At 38.9% G+C, this 21,028-nt stretch overlaps 1 protein-coding gene across 5 annotated transcripts in view; it reads left to right on the top strand.

The window, feature by feature from the left end:
* Cntn5 (contactin 5) overlaps positions 1-21,028 on the top strand; it is a 1,204,186-nt gene that overhangs the window by 1,159,113 nt on the left and 24,045 nt on the right. For all 5 annotated transcript variants that reach the window (XM_031346014.1, XM_031346011.1, XM_031346010.1 and 2 more), the window contains one exon: positions 9,858-9,967. In XM_031346014.1, the coding sequence (XP_031201874.1) occupies positions 9,858-9,967 (110 nt within the window). The remainder of the gene's footprint in view (positions 1-9,857; positions 9,968-21,028) is intronic.

Below are 21,028 nucleotides of genomic sequence, written 5' to 3'. Positions count from 1 at the left end.
GTGTATGTATGTGTGTGTGTAGGTGTGTGTGAGTGTGTGTGTCTGTATGAGTATAAGATAGTGAAGGGGGAGTAGGAGGGATAGGGAGAGAGGGAGGGAGGGAGAGACTTATCTAATTTAACCCTTTAAAATGAGTTTGAAGTCATAATTTCAAGCCCAAGTCCACTTTGCAGAAGACCCAGTCTTGGAGAGCTTGAAAAACAGACCCAGATCCATATTACTAAAGACAGGCTTGTGGAGTAGACAGTATGTGGTACCACTAGGCTTGCCACCCCCTACCCTATAGTATAGGAATAACAGCATATGCTTTGGGCTCACCAGTTTAATAGAGCATCCTGCTTTTACAAAAGGCCCACCTCTGATGGCTCACAACCACCTGTAACCCTAGCTCTAGCTCCAAGGGATCTGATGCTTTCTTCTAGTCTCTTCAGGCAATAAACTCGAGCACATATTCCCACACACCTATATATAAGTCTACAAATAATGAAAAGGAAATAAAGCTTTTCTTTTCAAACACTTGCTTCTCCCTGTGCTGTCTTACTGGGAATATGGACATTAAAGATGTCATATATGATTTTTTACTCCAAACAACTGTTTGGTAGTGTGTATCTTGCCAGAAAGCACACAGCACTGTTGTTTTAAATTTTCTTCAAAGTAATTACCAAGCAGAGCTCGCAGTGAGTCACCGCAATTTCAAAAGATGCCTTGTTGGTAGTGCCGGGGTTACCTTTTATAATAACATAATTTTATACAAGTTTTGACTTTAGCTTTGAAATTAAATTATAGCAGTCTTCTTCATTCCTTTTGTTTTCTTTCTTTCTTCCTTCCTTTCTTTCTTTCTTCCTTTCTTTCTTTCTTCTTCCTTCCTTCCTTCCTTCCTTCCTCTCTCTCTCCCTCTTTCTTTCTTTCTTTCTTTCTTTCTTTCTTTCTTTCTTTCTTTCTTTCTTTCTTTCTTTCTTGCTTCCTTGAACATTTTTGGGCTATGTGTCCTTAAACTTGAAATGGCTTGCCTTTGGAGATGTTTCTTTCATGTTAGACAGAAAACATTCATACTTACTTTCAAGTACACTGAGGTTGTTGCTATAAAATATTTCACTATAAAAAATATTTCAGTATAATACTTTGTTTGACAATGAAACTATGAAAGATACCAGTTGTTCAATATGTACAATCTAACTTTGCTCTGATTGCAAGATCTAAATCTTATCATGAGTTAAATTTACAAATTGGAAATTTTTGTTAAGTGTGATAGTTTGCATCTTTAAATCACATCTGTCAAAAAAAAAAGAGCAGAACAGAGGACTGGAAGAGTCAGCTAACTTCACCTGTAGCCATACTATGTGATCCTAAGTAAATTGTCTAACATTCTTTTACTTAACAGAGAAGGTTTTGAAGTAGAACACTTCTGGAATGCTCAAAATGCTAAAGTTAAATTTCCATTTATTTACTCTCTATTCTGAAGTATTCATTTAAATAATTACTGCAAATAAACAATAATAACAAGTCAACATTTATTATATAATCAAAAGAGGAAATTGCACTGCATTTAGTCATTTGGCAAATGGCTTTGTTTGTACAGGAGTGACCATTTCAAAGATGTAATGTCACCAGTCAGGAGAATCATGAATTCAAAGCCCACCGAGGCTCTATAGTGAGACTATCAAAAGCAAAAGCTACCTATCCATATGTGGGTATGTTCATTCCTCACACCCACATTCTTTTTTGCTTTTCTCTCAAGAGAGCCTTCAGGAGTGCAAATGAGAATTATGTCCTTGAAATCAAAGCTTCACCCATATTTGACCTATTAAAAGGATTCTTTTAAATCACTTTTACTGATTTTATCTAAATTACTTGAGGGTTGAATTGACTCTCATACTTCAGAAGTTAACTGTTTCTCTCAAGTACAATCAGGGATGTCCCAGATGAATGTTCTGTTAATACCCTTGAGCCTCTGGAACCTTTCAGTATTTTTGTAGTGGAAGTTGCAAGGTTCAGATGGTGCTAATTGACCACTGACATGAGCCTGGAGATCAATCTGCCTGCCAAGATTTCCACAGGAAATATATATATAAATCACTTTTCCAACATTGAAACCAAGGAAGAATTGTGTATCTTAAACCCTGGTACCACTATTGATCTTTAAGATATGATACAATCTTACTTTAGAAGCAAACCCATATTTTTGAAAGAATTGCAGTGTTGGCTCTTTGCCAGCAGGTCCAGGTAAGAGGAGATCACCTGGTCCAAGCGGGTCTGTCCAGGGCTGGGTGGGATGGAGAGTGTCAATGGCCCAAAAGAAACACACCAGGCTGGGAGTTTTGTCAAAGCAGGAACTCACTTTATTAAACTAGGCACTTCCATATACAGAGAAGGCAAGGTGGTGGGGGTAGGTGTATGGGGTAAGATGACAATATGGGATGGTATGAGATGACAAGGGGTGTGGGATGATCTCACCAGGTCTATACAAAATTAATACATCAGTGGTAGCTAGGCAGGGGCACTCTCACTCAGGTCCATAGGTTGTGCTGAGTCATTCTCAAGTAGAGGAGAATGACAGGTCTGAAAAATCCAGCCAGGCTGGATTTGTGTTTGTCCTCAAAGTCCAAACCAAGGCCAAATAGGGCCCAACATTGCAGAGTTCTGATGTCATTGATATTAAAATGCATGGTAGAGTTGGGTAAGGCTGGACATGCCTATACTCCCAGAACTAGAGGAAAGAGGATTAAAAGTTGGAGGCCAACCTGACCTATTAACAATGACTGGTTGGATGGAGAGATCGCTCAGCAGTTAGGAATATGGACTCTTTATACAGAGACCCTAGCTTGTTTTTCAGATCAAACCTACATCAGAAAGCTGACAACTTCATGTAACTCCATGTTTAGAGGACCTAACATGTTCTCTGGTCTCCTTGGTACTGCACTCAGATGCACAAATGCCCACTAAAAAATACCTGCATACTCACAATTTTAAAATGTTCTAAATTAAAAATAATAAAAAAACAATAGCCAAAGGCTTAGTAAAGCTGCTATTAAAGTGATTTCTGTTCAAGATGAAAATACTAAATCAATGATTCACACTCTCTTTTGTATTTTGAGAAATATTTCATAATTCAGCACATATCTATTTGCTCTCAGCTTCTTATTACTCAAAGTCTAGGTAAGAAGAGACTGAGCATTCAATTAGCTCCATTAGAAAAAAGAAATATATTCCATGGTCATTTACCACAGATTAAAAGATTTTACTTTAGTTTTTTTCTAGTATTTTGAGCTTTTGCCTATTCAGGTGAATTTCATGACTCTTGTTTTTACTAAAGTCCAGAAGTCTCTCCTCATCTGAAGAAACTGATTTGCAGTTATCCCTTAAAAGCAGGGCACCCAGAGCTCAAATGAAAGCCCGGTGCTCATAAGGTGGCATTTTCCAGATCAGCACTTAGCTGAAACTGAGCTTGGTGGGATTTATGTGAAGTCAGAAATTAATAAATTGGTGTATTAGTTATAAAATACAAGCAATAATCGCCTGTCTGTGCTGGGTGATCCATTTGGATTAGTGACTATAAATGTTCAACGGCAGCTGTCTTCAACTGAATTTTTAACTAATGAAACCATAACCCTTCTCCCACCAAGTTTATTAGAGTTCCCTTTGATTAATGCTGCTACTACCCCTCCTGGGAAGTCAGATGTACAATCAATATTATAAGCACATCCTCCCAAATTACTAGGAGGACTCCAGCTGCTGGGTCACTTAGCACACATAGATCATCTAAATTCATAAGCATGATAATTCTGTTCTCAATTTTAATCTAACTGATTCTGAAATCTATCAATGAGTGTGTCTGTGACACCACTGTCCCCAGACTAGAGTGGAGGAGCTATCCACAGCCTACATCACACCCTAAACAAGAGAATGAGAGCTTTTCACATCTCTGACTACAGACAGAGCACAGTGTAATTATACAAATAAGATCCTGAACTTTGATCAAATTATTTGAGTTCAAGTCAAGAGTAGAAGAAGTTGTTTTTGTTTTTGTTTAAATCTTGTGATATACAAGAGTGAGTATGGAAAATGCTTAATCACGACAGAGCCTATTAGGAGCCTTGTGCAACTTGTTTCAATGTTACCAAAAATTCCATGCAATAACAATGAAGGCTATCACATATGCCTATAAACAGAGTCCAATAGGCAGGCCCTAGCTTTCTGTGGCTACTGAAAATAATTAGAAGTAGAGGGATTAATTAAGGATTCCAATATCAAAATATGAAAGGGGTTAGTAGTTAAGAGGTAGTGGAAGAAAGGAAGACCCAAGGCAGAGATAGAGACGACGGCTTAATTGATAAGGTACCTGCCACCCATGCAGGAGGAGGGAAAGGGAGGACCCGAGTTCAGATTGTCAGCACCCACATAGAGGTCAAACATGATGGCATGTATGTACAATTGTTACACTGGGGATGTAGAGATAGGAGAATCCCTGAGACTCACTGGGCAGCCAGTCTAACCAATCGGTGAGCTTCAAATTCAGTAAAAATCCTGTCACAAAAACTAATGTGGATGGGACTATGAGATGGCCAGCAGATAAAATCACTTTCAGAGCAAGCCTGGTGACCTGAGTTTGATATCCAATACAAACATGGAAAGGAAGAACCAGTTCTCAGAAGTTACCCTCTGATATCTCTGTGAATATACTCTCACACACACACACATCATGTACTTATATATACACATGATGGCACAATGAAAAGCATAAGATGGAAAAGAATACAAGAAAATCTTTACCCTCAACTTGGGGCTCTGTACCCATCCACATGACACATACATACATTTAATCACATATGTCGCAAGTACATACACATAGAAAACTAAAGTACTTTTGGAAAACAAGGGCAGACATAATATGTGGCTAGCCCAGTGTACCAACAGCACCATGAAACTAGAGTTTCTACCTGGATTCAAACCTTCCCTCCACCATTTAGCAGATGTGATGGCTTTCATAGTCCCGCTACCCCTCTTTGAAAAGTAATTACATAATATTTAATAGTATTGTAGGGTGATTAAATACATATCTGGAAATAACAATTCTGGGAACATAGTAAATCCTTTTCATAAAGAGTCAGCTATGACTGGGGCTGGAAAGATGGCTCAGTTGTTAAGTGTACTGGTTGCTCTTACAGAGGTCTGAGTTCATTTTCCAGCAACCACATGGTATCTCACAACCATCTGTAATGGGATTACAGACTCCCTCTTCTGGTGTACTTGAAAACAGAGCACTCATATATATTAAATAAATAAGTCTTTAAAAAAAGAATCAATTATGACTACTCTAAGTTCTTTCCTTTATCTATTATATGTATGTTTAAGCATATTTTCTCATTCCTCTGTCAGTCATTGGAGGCAATTAAACAGTAAAAGAACCAATTGTATTTGTTTCCTTTATATGCCCTTCTCCAAAAATGACTCTTTAGAACTTGTGAGTGAAGGGATGGGAAGGTGGATCAGAGGTAAAAGAGCTTGCCACCAGAGAAGAAGACCAGAGTCCAGATCTTCACAATGTACATAAATGCCTGTAATTTTAGTCATTGAGGACAGAAGCAGAAGCTCCATATCCCTGGAACAAGATGGCAGCCAGAGCAAGCTCTGGGTTTGATTGAGAGTCTCTGCCCTAAATTGTAAGTTTAAAAAATGATAGAGGCAAATTTCTGATACCAACCTCAGACCTTCATACAAATGTGTACCTACATACATACTCACTACACATTACATACCCACTATGTGCATACATACATACATACATACATACATCCTACAATACATATGAGACACAGAAGAGAAAATGAGAACAAGTCATTAATAAACTTAAAACAGGGAAGGTACACTGTTGGAAGCAGAAGTTTGAATGAAGCAACACTCCCCCCCCAAAAAAAATCTAGAAAATCTTAATTTTGTAGAATAAATGAGATTGGCACATTGGCTTATATCAACTTGCTAGAATACCACAAGCCCCCTGAGCATGTACTCCTGACTTCTGGTGCAAGCGATTTTCTCAAAGTCTCTCTGTGAATACTCTTTGTCATGTAGTTGCAGTGGATTTCCAGGCAGGACAGGAGACCCCAGCATAAGATTCTGCTATCCAGTCAGTTATTCTGAACACAAACACTTCGTCAGTTCAGCTATAAACGCTACACAGCTTGGAATAACCTGGCTTTAGGCCATGCTTTTTCACATGCTGAAATTCTGGCTCAGGTCAGCATGGATGGACTGTAGATGTTGTTTTGATCTAGAAGGTAAACTAATTTAAGACTGCTTGTCAGTGCTCATTCAGGTGATATGACTGTGGCCCATAGCCCCAAGGCAGCATCTGTGACTCATCATGATGGGGTGTGACATGAATTTAAAATCCTTGAAGCTTGTCAGTGAAATTAAAGTTCTTGTTTAGGAAGCAGTTGCTAACCATATCTTGTGTTCTTTATCAATCTTCTACTTTTTACACTTAATTTTCCAATTTGAGATATTTTAAATGTGTCTGGTGCTCGTGAAAGCTAACAGGGAAATAACTTCTCGCTGGAGATAAAGAGCGATAGAAGGCTGCCACCAGCCATGCGTTTTTGTGCTTCAGAAATTATTTATCCCTCTGCAGTCTTCTCTGACAAAGATGTAATTGCCTCAATAATATAAAAGTGGGTAGAAAGCATTTGGCAAGTGAATCTCTGCAATGCATTCATTCTGAGAACTGACACAGTAACAGAATGGCTCCTCTGAAATGACTCCTACCCAAACCAGAGCGATCTGGTCCTGTGTGTCTCTAAACTGCCAGCATCCCCTTTCTTTAACAACAGAATTGGGAAGTTAAACTCCTGTTAAACAGCTTAACAAATCTACTCCACATCTGCTAGTGGTGGTTCAAGAATGAGATAGAAACTCTTCTCTTTTAAGAATAAATTTAATAGAAGAATATATTGTAAAGTAGAATGAAGCACAAGACTGAGCAAAGGAAACTGAAAGGATGTCTAGTGGTTATCAGAATGAGGAACCACAATTGATACAGTGCAAGAATCAATGTTAACTTGTGTGTGAAAATCAAATAAATTTACCAGAATACTTTTGAATTGGTCCAATTATAGCATGTGGAATATTTTTTTTAGATTTATTTTTAAGTGTATATGTGTATGTGTATGGGGAAGGGTAGTAGGTGGTGACTCTCTCTCTTCTCTCTCTTTCTCTCTCTCTCTCTCTTCTCTCTCTTTCTCTCTTTCTCTCTCTCTCTCTCTCTCTCTCTCTCTCTCTCTCTCTCTCTCGTGTATGTGTGTGTGTGTGTGTGTGTGTGTGTGTGTGTGTACTTAAGGAATCTAGAAGACTGTGTTAGACTTCCTGGGGCTAGAGTTCTGGGGAGTTGTGAGTGACCTGGTTTAGGTACTAAGAACCAAACTCAGATCCTCCTTAAGCAGTACATGCACCTTCACCAAAAAGTCAGCTCTCCAGTCCTAGCATGTGAATTCTAACACAAGATTTACCAAAAGGAAATCACTGCTCACTACAAATATAAATGTTTGAAACAGTCTTTTATAGACTTATTTCACAGCAATGGATAAATTTGGTGGTGGGGTGGATTTGTCTGTCTGTCTGTCTGTCTGTTTAGAGATTGGTCTGTTGTATCCCAAGCTGGCCAGGAACTCACTGTGTGTTCAATCTGGAAATTTGATCCTTCAGACTTTATTTTTCCATCATTGGGACTACATAGTTAGTTATAGGCATGGCACTGGTATTTGTAAATCAGTAATATTTAAAGTCATCCAGATAGATATGCAGCTACAGTCTCATAGCTACAGAAAGATTTCAGAAAATGGTTATACTTATCCCAGACCCTTCATAATTCCTTTAGAAAGGTGTTCTTTAGAAATGTATCTTTGTCTTTGGTATGGTTTCCTGAATCTGTGGTCAGTAGCAGAGGTCAGGGGGTGAGGAGTATTTTGAAGTTACTACAAAAGCCTTTCCAATTTTTATAGCATAGGATGTTTTTAAATATAATAATCTGTACAGAACCGTTTGACCTAATCTGCGACCTTCATACTTCCATTTCAGTTAACATGTGTTTGTGACAGTATTTATAATTCAGCCATGTCAAAGCTAGAAATATTTCCTTGCTCATATAGCATGTGGTGTCAAAGAAAATGCACTTGTTGATGGATGTCAGTTAGACATTGCATATTATAAAAAATGGTGTGAAAGGTCACTGAGCATGGAAACAAATGGAGAGGTGGTTTTGAGCAGCAGCACCGAGACCTTCAGGAACTTTTCTACTCTGACTGCACCTTTCACAAAAGTCAATGAATGCCTTTCAAATACCAGGATACATAACACATTTCTTCCATTATCATGGAAATTGAGTTTTGTGGCAAAACATCTAAAAAAGTTTAGGCTCCTTCTTTGAATACATAATATATCCTATTACCATTATATTTTGTGAATGAATTTTGCTAACTATAACACTAAACATTCAAGATGCATTATTCCAAGTAGGACTAAATCTTACAGTATATGATGTTATACTTCTTTGTTTGCTCATTTTATATTTTGAGCCAGACTCTTACTATGAGAATTTGGATTGTCTTGTGCTCACTATGTAGAACAGGCTGGCTTTGAACTTATGACCCTCCCATCTCACCCTCAACAGTATAGGAAACATGAGTGTGTTTCATCTATCTGGGCTTTGATATTGCTTTTCTTATTTCCAAACTACAGATGAGAAAATGGGATTAAAAGGCAGCAAAGCAATTTACCACAAGGTAGATAAATGCCAGTAGTGGGATTAGTATTGTTATTAAATGTTTAACTCTGACATGCAAACAAGGAAACCACAAATACAATCAGGACACATTGTATAATCAGCAGTAACTACAGCTTTTTTTTCCTAAGGCAAAGCACTTGCAGCATTTGTTTCATTATGCAGTGTAATACCAGGTCACCTTTCTGCAAGTATATGTACTTTGAGCATCTCCCCATATCTGGCTTTCCGTCTTCCTCCATGACTCCTTCTTCTCCCCTTCCTATCAGTTTCCATTAATTCCGAAAGAGTTTTGCTTCAATTTCATGGCATCAGTACAAATATTACATCATATTTTTATGAGTTCAGAACTCAGAAATGAGGGAAAACATGATATGTGTCTTTCTGAAACCAATTTATTTAACTTTATAGGATCATTTCCAGTTGTAACTATTTTATTGATGATGACATAACTTCTCTAAAGCTGAAAAATACTGTATCATGAATATATGCTTTGGGGCTGGAGAGATGATTCAATGGTTAAAAGCACTGACTGTTCTTCTAGAGGTCTTGAGTTCAATTCCCAGCAACCCCATGGTGGCTTTCAACCATCTGTAATGGGTTCAGGTACCCTCTTCTGACATGTCTGAAGATAGCTACAGTGTGCTCACATATATAAAATGAATACATGCTGTGTTTTCCATCTTTCTGTGATTGAACAACAAGGTTGTTTCATAACTAGGCCCCAAAAGCAATTAAACAAATAAGCAATAAATAAACTTACCAATTCCACCTGACTGTCTTTGTTGAAAGACTGGATTGTCAGACAACTTAAGTCAGACCATTCACTTCGAGCAATGCCCTCCCTGACTCAAGGATAAAAGACTCAACATTCTAGATTTGTCACTGGCTATTGGTAAGACTCTAATGTGAATTGACCCAGAAACTGGAACAGCTCACCTTCTTATATCATGTTTTTTCATAAATTCACATCATTCAAATATCAGTCAGAAAGGCATGAACAGCTGAGAGCTGATGGAGCAGTGCTTGACAGAGAAACCTTGAGATGATCATGGCTTATCACTTTATCTTTCTCTTCCTACAGAACCCACTGCTGCTCCCACTGACGTCACAGCAACCAGTGTTTCAGTGTCAGAGATTTTTGTTGTATGGAAACATGTTAAGGAGAGTCTCGGAAGGCCACAGGGGTTTGAGGTATGAATAGAATTATTGAAAATAGACCTTCTGTTTTGCTGGCACTGTGTTCTGCTAAACAGATGATTCAATGATGCTTCAACACAATCAAATTCTTTTGAAACTTTGCTCTGTGCTAAGAAAGAGCCATTGTCTTCCCAACAAATATTTTTGCTTTTCAATAGTTGGCTTATTTTCTGTAGCCAATGTAGTCTCAACACCACTGTATAAAAATAGAGAAGAAAATGAAAATAGTTTTAGACAAACCAGAAACTGTGGATGGATATTTACTTAGTTTTATTATCTTAAGACAGAAGTGACAGCCTTATAATCTTAAATATGCCAAATCAATTCAGTGACATCAATTTACTTGCACATGCATGGAAGGCTTATGGGATAGCTATGATCCTGAGTTTTATAGCTTAAGTACAGGGAGAGCTCCAAAATGGAATGGCTACATCAAGATCTGTCTTGTATTAAAAATCTCTCAGTCTAGAGTGGAGAGGACAGACATGAGGGAAAAGCACCAGAAGAAGACAGTAGCAGAGTTAAGTAGGTCTAGTCAGGTGGCAATGACAGCATCATTTTCTGGAACTGATGAGAAATGGATCTTTATGGCAAATGGAAAAAATACAGAATTGAATAGTGAATTAGATGTGGGCTACAGAAAAGACACTAAAGATAATCCCAGACCTTTAGTAACTAACATACTGAGTGAATAACACATAGAAGTCAAGAATTCTACTTTGGATATTAAGCTTTATAAGTCTTCTTTATTTATTGCTGCTGTTTGGTGCTGTGTTGTTATTGTTGTTGTTGTTGGTATTGCTATTGTTTGAGACAAGAGCTTGTATATCAACTGGCCTCAACTCACTAAGTAGCTAAGCATGACACTGAATTCCTGATTGCCTTTCTTCCAAGGAAGTGCAGGGGTTACAGGCAAGCACCACCACACTCTGCTTGTGCTTGGAATCAAACCAAGGCTTTGAACATTCTAGGCAACCCCTTGAGAAACTAAAATATATCCCCAGCCTTCTTTATTTCTAGAAGATTAAAGACTAGAAGTCTCTATCATTCTGAAGAATCACTAGTATATAAATGTTTTAATCTTTTATTCACTGAGGTCACTATACATTGATAAAGGGGAGACATAGAAATTCAACTCTATGGTATCCTATAATCTGGAGTTCAATAAAATAGAAGGGTCTGACCAAACACACAGTGAGGGAAACACTGAAGAAATTCAAAAGCCTAAAGAGAAATGTCAAGAGGTCAAGAATGTTCCATTGTCTCAAATGCTGCTGAACATTTCAAAAGACCAAGTTCAAACCAAGTACAGTGGCACAGCTCTACTCAGGTGGCCAGCCCTGTGAAACAGGGAGACTTCCATGCCCACAATAATAAATTCATAGAAAGCTGAAGTTCCAGATCACCATATGTGTGGCAGAGATGAACAGCATGCTGGGAGAAGGCAGTGTCTTGCTGGGCAAGGCTGAAAGTGAGGATTATGTGTGACATATACATGTCAGAGCACAGAGTTCAGTCTGTCTCAGTCAGAATGGCAGGTTTTCACAGCCAGGAAATGGAATGTTCTCAGATGAGAGAGATTCTGGTAGGATCAACATGAAGGTTGTACTTTTAAACTAAATTAACACAAATTGTAAAAATTCAAACATGAGAGGCTCCATAAGCACAGTAACATTTCTTCTGCTTTACATTATCAAATGAAGTTTAAAAATAATAAAGTATGGGTGGGAAATATGACTCAATGGTTAAAATACTTACAACTAAAGTATGAGGTCTACATCCACATAATCAATGTCAATGCTGAATGGCTATAGAGACCAACCCAAAAGGCAGAGACCCAGAGCAAACTGAGAAAGATGAATCTGCAAGCTCTGGTTTCAATGAAAGATGTTGCCTCAGTATATAGGGTAAGAGAAGAATGGAGGTTATGTTGTTGCTTCCTGGCTCGCTGAGCCTTCTTTCTTAGAGAACTTAGGCCCAGGAATGGCACTACCCACAGGGGTCTTGGCTCTTCCCCATGTATTGCTAATTAAGGAAATGCCCTCCGTGGTTGTGTATAGTCTTACTTTATGGATTCATTTTCTCAATTGAGGTCTCTTCCTTTCTGATGATTCTAGATTCTGTCTAGTTTACATAAGACTAGTGAGTGCATCATACATGCAGGAAAACAGAAAAACAGATTTTGTTACAGAAACAATTGCAACATCTTATTAACTAGAAAATAAAGTACATATTTTTCAAAAAAATCAGAAAATAAATAAAATGTAAAGTACAATGACAAAGTATGGCATTAATTTTAACTAAAACACATTTGTCCGTGCCTTTGATTTCTTGTATGTCACTGCTGGGTAGTCACAAATCAGCTAAACACTAACTGTAACATAGAAGAATGTGAACAGCCACTGTGTCTTTTCTGCTTCTTTCTTCCTTAAACCTGATGCAGCCCCACTTTCCCAAGATGACTCTCCTCTCATTCCCACACTTTTCTCCTGCTAAAAAGCCAACAAATGATCTAATTATGGCAAAATGACACATATTTTTTCTTTTCTCCAATTCCTCTATTCTGACCCGCTGTGCTCTAGCTTTGTTTGCTAAATGCTATAATTCTGATCATGTTAACAAAGCAGGAATTTGAAACAAGAGCCTCTGTTAGTAAAATCAGTAAGATTGGTTTTAGTTCATATGTACCTGTATCAGGCTTATGGCTCACTTTCCTAGCCACAAGTCAAATTTTGTCTACGGTATGTAAAATTCCAAGGTACTAGAACTGTTTGGGAAATGGCAGTGACAGTGTATTTGGTGGCTGCTCCAATTGTTTTAATTAGAAGATATGACAGCTTAGGTTTATGAATGCTATACTGTAATGGAGGAAGAGCAATTTAAAGATTATATAAACAAATGACCAAGTGAACGACACAAGGCCACAGTTAAAATCCCAGCACAAAGAAGAGAGAGTGAATATAGACTCCCACCCCTAACCAGGAAACTATTTACAGCTGATACCTTCGTGGAGAGGGCAAATCTGTTTTCTCCATACTAAAGGGCAGACCCTAAACCAACAAAAAATGCTCTAGAGGTTTTTATGGGCACTTTTGGTTTGGGGTTGGTATTTTTTTAATCTCATTGAATTTGTTTCTTTCTTTCTTTGTTTTGATTTTCTCTTTTGTTTTTGTGTTAGGGGTTGAGAGGGAGAAAACATGAAACTGGGTGAGTAGGCATGATGGGAGATCTCAGAGAAGTTGGAAGAAGGAAAAGAATATGATATATTATATATATATATATATATATATATATATATATATATATATATATAATGTTAAAGGCATAGCTCAGAGGAAGGATTATCCATGGAAACATCATGCATAGAATTAGACCTGGAGTAGAAGCTGATCTCTAGCATCTGTATGCTCCTATACAGCCTGGTTTTTACACAGCAGTGCATGTCTAGTTCCATGTATGCAGAGTCCAACTTCTTCTGCAGATGCAGAAGTTACCAGAATGTTTTCCAGAGGGGAGTAAGTGGGTGGCTTTCTGTTCACTTGACTAGTTTCAGAATCTCTAAGAGAACAGAACTCTAAGGGTGTCACCAGGGTAGGTATTTCCAAAGAGGACCCACCAGGACCAGCAGCTGCACTTTGCCACGGCTGGGCTTCCAGACGACATGAAGAGATGTAAGTGGCCAGCAGGCCTGCACTCATCTTGCTCTGCACTCTTGTACATGTAGTATGAGCTGCAGCCTCACACTCCTGCCTCTATGCTTTCCCCACAGTGGCAGATGTAGTCACCAGCCCTGAGCCCAAATAAGCCTCCCTTCCTTAGTGCTGCTTCTTCTGGGCATTTCACTGCAGCAAGGAGAAAAGTCAGTAAGCCAGGAAGATACGATATCAGACTCACAGTTTTAATAATAACTGGCACTTTTATGTGAAGAGTGGAAAAGGAAGGGGAAACAGGCCATGAAAAGCATTAGGGGATTACTGTCCTGAGGCACACATCCTGGTGGCGATTATACAGAGGCCTCTTTGAAGTGATGCAAAGAGGAGGGTTTTACAGGAGAACTGCCAGAGTCTGTTGACAGGAGAGAAAATGACTAGTTCTGCGTTTCCAAGTTAGTAAATTGTTCCATTCCAACCCCCCTCCCAAAAAAAAAGACGAGGAAAGAAAGCAACAGATTTTCAGGAAGGAAAACACGAGTTCTATTTTGTTGGAATTAAGATGGGATTTCTGTTAAAAATACAAGGATGTTGCTCACTTTGCAGTAGGATGTGGGGGTTTAGAGTTTAATCAAGAGATCAGGACTAAAGGCATAGAAGTGTCATTGAAGGCCATGTAATTAAGTCAAAACATCTGAGAGGAATGTCTTAAGGCTAGGAAAGGGAAAAGGCAAAGAGAAGGACTTTATAAAATTTCACCAAAAGAGACAGGACCAGTAAGAAGGATGATTAGGGAGATCAGTTTGACAGAGGAAACAAAACAAAACAAAACAACTTTTGTAGCTCCTCTTTCCCCTCTTTCATAAGTAATGGAGGAAGGCGACCCATAGCAGAGTTCATGAAGAAATTATACTAACATGAGACCAATAAGGTCCAATAACTTTTCCCACCTCCTCAACCAACGCACCATCATGAGCCTCTCTGACCCAGATTGTGAATGCTCCTGAACCTGGTTGCCACCTAGCTCAAATTGCAATCCCAAGATGACAGTTAAATTTTGGCCTCAGACATTACAGGTCTCACATTCTGGAGGACTTGTCTGGTCTCATTCATTATTTCATTACTTACCTAGCAAATACTTATGGAGTTTCCCACTACGCACAGAAGCAGTATTGATGCTAAACCAGAAAGTAAAATAGACAAAGATAGGGGACTCTTGTAAAGGTCACATTCTACCCATTCATGGTGGTACTTTCTGTACCCCAAACTAGCACTGAAGGGCGAAGGTGGAATATTATGAATTCACAGTCAGAGTGAGACACTCAAAACCAATACTTAGTTATGGTTTCCAGTGCTGTGTGGAAACACTATAACCATGTCAGCTCTTATAAATGAAAACATTTATTTGGAGCTGGCTTACAGTTTCAGTGGTTTAGTCTATTATCATCGTGGCAGGAAGCATGGCAGTGTGCAGGCAGACATGGTGTTAGAGAAGGAGCTAAGAGTTCTGCATCTTGATCCACAGGTAGTAGCGGAAAATGGGGTTCCACACTGGGCAGAGCTTGAGCATAAGAGACCTGAAAGCCAGCCCCCACAGTGACACACAAACTCCCACAAGGTCACACCTACTAATAGTGCCACTCTTCATGAGCCAAGCATTTCATCACATGAGTCAATGGAGGCCATCCCACCAAATTCCACTCCCTGGCCCTCCTAAGCTTGTAGCCATAACATAATGCAAAATGCATTTCATCTAAATTCAAAAGTGAGGAGTCTATGACAGTCTTAACAAATTTTAAAAGTTCAAAGTTTCTTCTGAGATTCATGTAATCTCTTAACTGTAATCCCCTATAAAGTCAAAATCTAAAAGCAGGTCCCATATTTCCAATATACTCTGGCACAGGATATGTATTACCATTATAAAACATAGGGAAGGGAGCACAGAAATACTGGGCCCAAGAAGGATTACAAACCTCCTAAGCAACTCCAAACACTATCTCCAGGTCTGATGTCAAAATTCTCCTTTCAGCTTTAATGACTTGAACACACTTCTTTCTTTTGGACTCCCTGTTAGCAGCTTTCCTCAGCAGGTACCCCACAGCTCTGGCATTTTAAAACTCTTGGGGTCTCCACAGTAACCCAGGCTTCACCTTCAAAAGCCTCTCACAGCTTCATACAGAGCCCTCTGTGGGCCTCCGTGCCACATACCTGGCCTCATCAGCTTTCTTTAGTCACAGAGACAGAATCCATAAACCCTTTCACACACCAGCTTCTCTGGGCCTCCATACATGGACAACCCTGCTACATACCTGAGCTCAACAGCTTTCCTAATCATAGAGGGAGATTCTATAACCCTTTCTTCTATCCTTAACTCTACAGCCAGAATCATCTGGTCAAAGCTATCAAGTTCTACTGCTTGCTAGATCAGAATCATGGCCCCTCATTCAATTATGTCTTCACCATACTTTCTGTCACTGCCTAAGTTTGGCAGTCCTTGAACTCAGAGATCCAAATGCTTCTGCCTCCTGAGTGCTGAGATTAAAGGCATGTAGCACCACACCTATGCCTAAATTTTTCTTTAATTCCTTTCACAAGATGGATGCTTAACTGGGTGGGAACTTGCTCCGAGGTCACCACTCCCTTAATTTCAGTTAATAACACTAATCTGTTTATCCTCTTGAACATAGGATTTAGCTCCATTTCACTTACTGGTGCCCCTTTAATCCTTGAACCATACTTTTTTGTTTTGTTTTGTTTTGTTTTGTTTTGTGTGTGTGTACAGCTTCTTCCATTTGATCAACACACTATTCATATGAGTAAACGAAAGGACAGAGTCTACATTAGGCTGTTTTAATATTTTCTCTGCCAAGGCAATTAATCTAAATCTCTCACCTTAGACTCAGGTAGACTTTTCACATAAGGGCAAAAAGCAGCTATATTCTTCACCAAAATAGCACAAGAACGATCTCGAGGCAACGTAATAAAATTCTTCTCCCCTGAAACTTCTTGAGCCAGGCTCCTACACTTCAAATCACCATCAGCACCACTGTCCTCCATATTCCTACTAGTATGGCTCATTAAGCCCCACATAAAGCATTGGACTGCTTTCCTAATCTAAAGTTCTAAAATCCACATTTCTTCAAACAAAAGCATGGTTAGGTCTATCACAACAATACCCCAGTTCCTGCTACCCACTTTTGTCTTAGATAGGATTTCTATTTGCTATAAAGAGACACCATGACTATAGCAACCCTCATAAAGGAAAATATTTAATTTAGCTGTTTAATCCACTATTATGGTGGGATGCATGTCATTGTACAGGCAGACATGGTGCTAGAGGAGCCAAAAATTCTACATCCTGATCTATAGGCAGCAGCAGGAGTCTATGTTCCATGCTGGGTGGAACTTGAGCTTAGGAGACTTCAAAGCTTGCCTCCACAGTGACATACTTCCTTCAATAAGGCAACCTTTTGTCAGTCTTCATGGGCCAAGCACTCAAACACATGAGTCTGGGGGGGAGGTGGTATACATATTCAAACCACCACAAACACAAAGAAAAACAAAATAAAAAGATAAATCAAGTCCCAGTCTGGCACGTGAGGTGATATCCACTTTCTTCAGTTTTGGTTTGTCTTATGTGTTTAGGTTCCTGGTTAAGGCATAAAGTGGGGTCTTGATTCTCATGCCAGGTAACTTCTTTTGCTAGTGATCTGTTTTTGTCACTTTTCCTCTGATGCAGCTATACAGAGTAGCAATAAAGGCATCACTCTAAGTTTCCCTGAAATAATCTGTCAATACACTATTCATATATGGTTTTGTGGCAGGAGGAATCTGCCATTACATCTTAAATGGTTTAAGAAGTAATAGAGCAAGCATTTGACTTGAGCTCATTTCTATTTGTAATTAACTCACCTCTTTCAAATTTATTAACTGTGTAATCTCAACTAAAATCATTGGGTTTTGTTATTAAATTAACTAATCACTCTAAAGGTAGCCTGGTCTACATAGTGAGTACCAGGTTAGCTTATTTAGGAAGAAGAAAGAGGAGAAGGAAGAAAGAGGAATTGTGCAAGGAAGGAAGGAGGCAAAGAAGGAGAAAGAAAGAGAGAGGAGAGAAAGAAATAGAAAGAAAGAAAGAAAGAAAGAAAGAAAGAAAGAAAGGAAGAAAGAAAGAAAGAAAGGAAGGAAGGAAGGAAGAAAGAAAGAAAGAAAGAAAGAAAGAAAGAAAGAAAGGAAGAAAGGAAGAAAGAAAAAGAGAGAGAGGAAGGAAGGAAGGAAGGAAGGAAGGAAGGAAGGAAGAAGAGAGAGAAAGGAAGGAAGAAGAGAGAGAGAAAGGAAGGAAGAAGAGAGAGAGAAAGGAAGGAAGAAGAGAGAGAGAAAGGAAGAAAGGAAGGAAGGAAGGAAAATAGAAGGAAAACAGGTGAGATGGATAGACGAGGTTATACCAGAGCTAGCTCCCAGCCTCTGTATGCAGAAGCACGTACTTCTGTCCCTAAAACACCTCCATTTTCCTAAATAAAAAAAGTTAGTTTGATTGGTAGAATAGAAAGAAAAATTATTTCCAATAGATATAAATCTTGTAAAAAATATTATTCCTTTTGCCTAGGGAACCAAATCTCCCATGGTTGCCAAGATTATATTATGGTATCTATTTTTACTTCTCCCAATTGTAAAAGAAGCTTAACAGTGTGTGTGTGTGTTTGTGTGTGTGGAGAGAGAGAGAGACAGAGAGACAGAGAGACAGAGACAGACAGAGACAGAGACAGAGACAGAGAGACAGAGAGAGATTTTAATAATAAGCAGGCAATAATGCCAGTTCTTGGTAGGGAGATGGATGCTGAGTGCCTTAGTTTCAGTTCTGAAGTTGATACTTATGAGAGGAAAGCAGAAGATGAGACAATCTGTCCCATTTAACACTGGTCTCCAAATCGCTGCACCAACAACCTTATCCATGGGCTTTGTGCAGCACTTTTATTTGTGCTCACTCTTAAGCTCCCAGGGAATCTGCCACTTAGCAGTTCATTTCAGACTTGTCACTAAAGCCATTTCAGCTTATTGATTGCCTCAAAAGATACCAATTGTGCTGTGCTTTATAAAATCAGTTGGGGTAGAGATTTCTTAAGGGGAGAGACGACCTGATTGTTGTTGTTTATTTTATGATCTGGACACTAATCATCAGACCAGAAGATGAAAACAAATGGACCTTGGTACTGTGTGACAATAACCATGGTAGGCAGACTGCACTTCATTTGTCTACAGGAGAGGGAGTAAAAGTGCAGCTACAGATACAAGCTAAAAGGAAGAAGAGGAAACAAGGCCCTTCGCAAAGGGCTAAGACAAAGGCTGCTTTCCTTTTCCATATGATGTGTGCATGGTCTTTGTTTTGGAGATTCTCTGTTCTTTTTGTTACAACCATTTAAAAATAAGAATGCAAAAAAAAAAAAAAAAAAACAGAACGTGAGAAGATGCCAATTCCCCTTCTTTGCTTAAATTCTGTGGCTTCCAATTTAAACCGAATGGTTTCCATAATTGTTGGGTTTCCATAATTGTTGGGTTTCCTTCTTTGGGTATTTTCATAGATTGTGCAGCAAACAAAATGTTTTTTTTTTTCAAAATCAGTAAACAAAAAACCTTAAAGTAATATTTCAGCTTCTTTTAAAATTTTAATTTTTTTTACTTATTCACTTTACATCCCACTCACTGATCCCCTCCCAGTAACCCCATCCCTCAATCCTGCCCCATCTCTCCTCCCCTTCTCCTCAGAGCAGGTGACCACCGGTGGATATCCATCAACCCTGGCATCTCAAGTCTCTGTGAAGCTAGGCATTTCCTCTCCCACTGAGGCCAGACAAGAAGGAAGTCTAGCTAAAAGAACATATTCCACATACAGGCAACAACTTTTGGGATAACCCCAGTTCCAGTTGTTTGGGACCCATATAAAGACCAAGCTGCCTTCTGCTACCTATGTGCAGGCTTCTTACCTTGGCCTGTCCTGGTCCTATTGAAAGACATTCCACGGAATTCTTTTAGAAAGTAATCAATAATAAATCTCATTTTTCTGTGAATTTTCTTTCACCTGTACTACATGGAGGGAATTCGTTCCCCCAAGTGATTAAAGGAGTATTCCATTATCTGCCTGAAATGCTTGTCTTATAAGTAACAGAAGGATTAGCAAACACTATGTATTTATTTATTTGTTTGTTTTTGAGACAGGGTCTTATGTAATGCAAGCTGACCTTGAACTTGCTATATAGCCAAGGATGACCTGGAAATTCATATCCTCTTGACTTCACCAAGTACTGGAATCACAGGATTTTGCTGCCAAGTTCTACTTAATTCTGTTATTTCTAAGGGAATCTTAGCAGTTTCATTGTTTCATCAAGCATAATACATCAAGCAGTGAGCTGGCAAGATAGCTCAGTGGTTAAAAACAATTGTTGTATCAGCTTGACCATTCATATCCAACACCCATGTAATAATCAAGGCATCTATTACATGCCTGTAACCCTCCAGGTCCAAGGTGGGCGAAAACAAAAAGATTGCTGGAGTATGCTGGCTTTTAGCCAAGCCAAGAAAACTCCAGACATAGATTCAAGAGACACTACCTCAATGGAGTAAGTGAAGCATATTGGCTGAGGTTGCCCAATGCACTCTCTGACCACCATACATTCATCTGCTCATATATGTGCACATATACACACATAAATAAGTCTTTAAAAATTATACAGGAAACAATCGTGAACTACAAACATTTTTAGAATGCTAACTTTCTGCTTCCTGAGGACCCCTGAGTTGAAGAACACACCCACCTTCCATAGTATACATGGACCCTAATTCCATTATCCATTTGTCTGTCAAAGAGCACATAGATTGTCTCCATTTCCTGGCTATTGTGAACAGAGCAGCAGTGAACATGATAGACCAACTAGCACTGGAGCAGGATGTAGATTCCTCTGGGCACATGCCAAGGAGCAGTATAACTGGATCATATGGTAAATTTAGTTTTAGCTCTTTGAGAATTCGCCACCCTAATTTCCAGAGTGACTGTGCAGTTTACAGTTTCGCCAACACTGATCGAGGGGTCACTCCAGCATTTGTTGTAGGTTGTTTTGTTTACCTTTGACATTCTGACTGGGGTAAGATGAAAATCTAAGTTGTTTTAATTAACTCGGGGCAACGAACATTTTTTAAAGATGTTTTTTAGCCATTTTCATATTGTTTTCTAAGAACTCTCTGTTCAGGTCCCAGGCCCCACTTTTGAGTGGGCCATTTGTTTCTTTGACTCTTATTAATCTTCTGTCAGGTGAATAGCTAGCAAAGGTTCTCTCTCACTTTGTGGACATCCTCTTCACTAGACTATTTCTTTACCTGAGCAGATATTTTTTTTAGTTTTAGGAAATCCAAA

Source organism: Mastomys coucha, unplaced genomic scaffold (assembly GCF_008632895.1).
Source record: "Mastomys coucha isolate ucsf_1 unplaced genomic scaffold, UCSF_Mcou_1 pScaffold23, whole genome shotgun sequence".
Lineage (NCBI taxonomy): Eukaryota > Metazoa > Chordata > Mammalia > Rodentia > Muridae > Mastomys > Mastomys coucha.
This window is presented reverse-complemented; position numbering and strand designations above follow the sequence as displayed.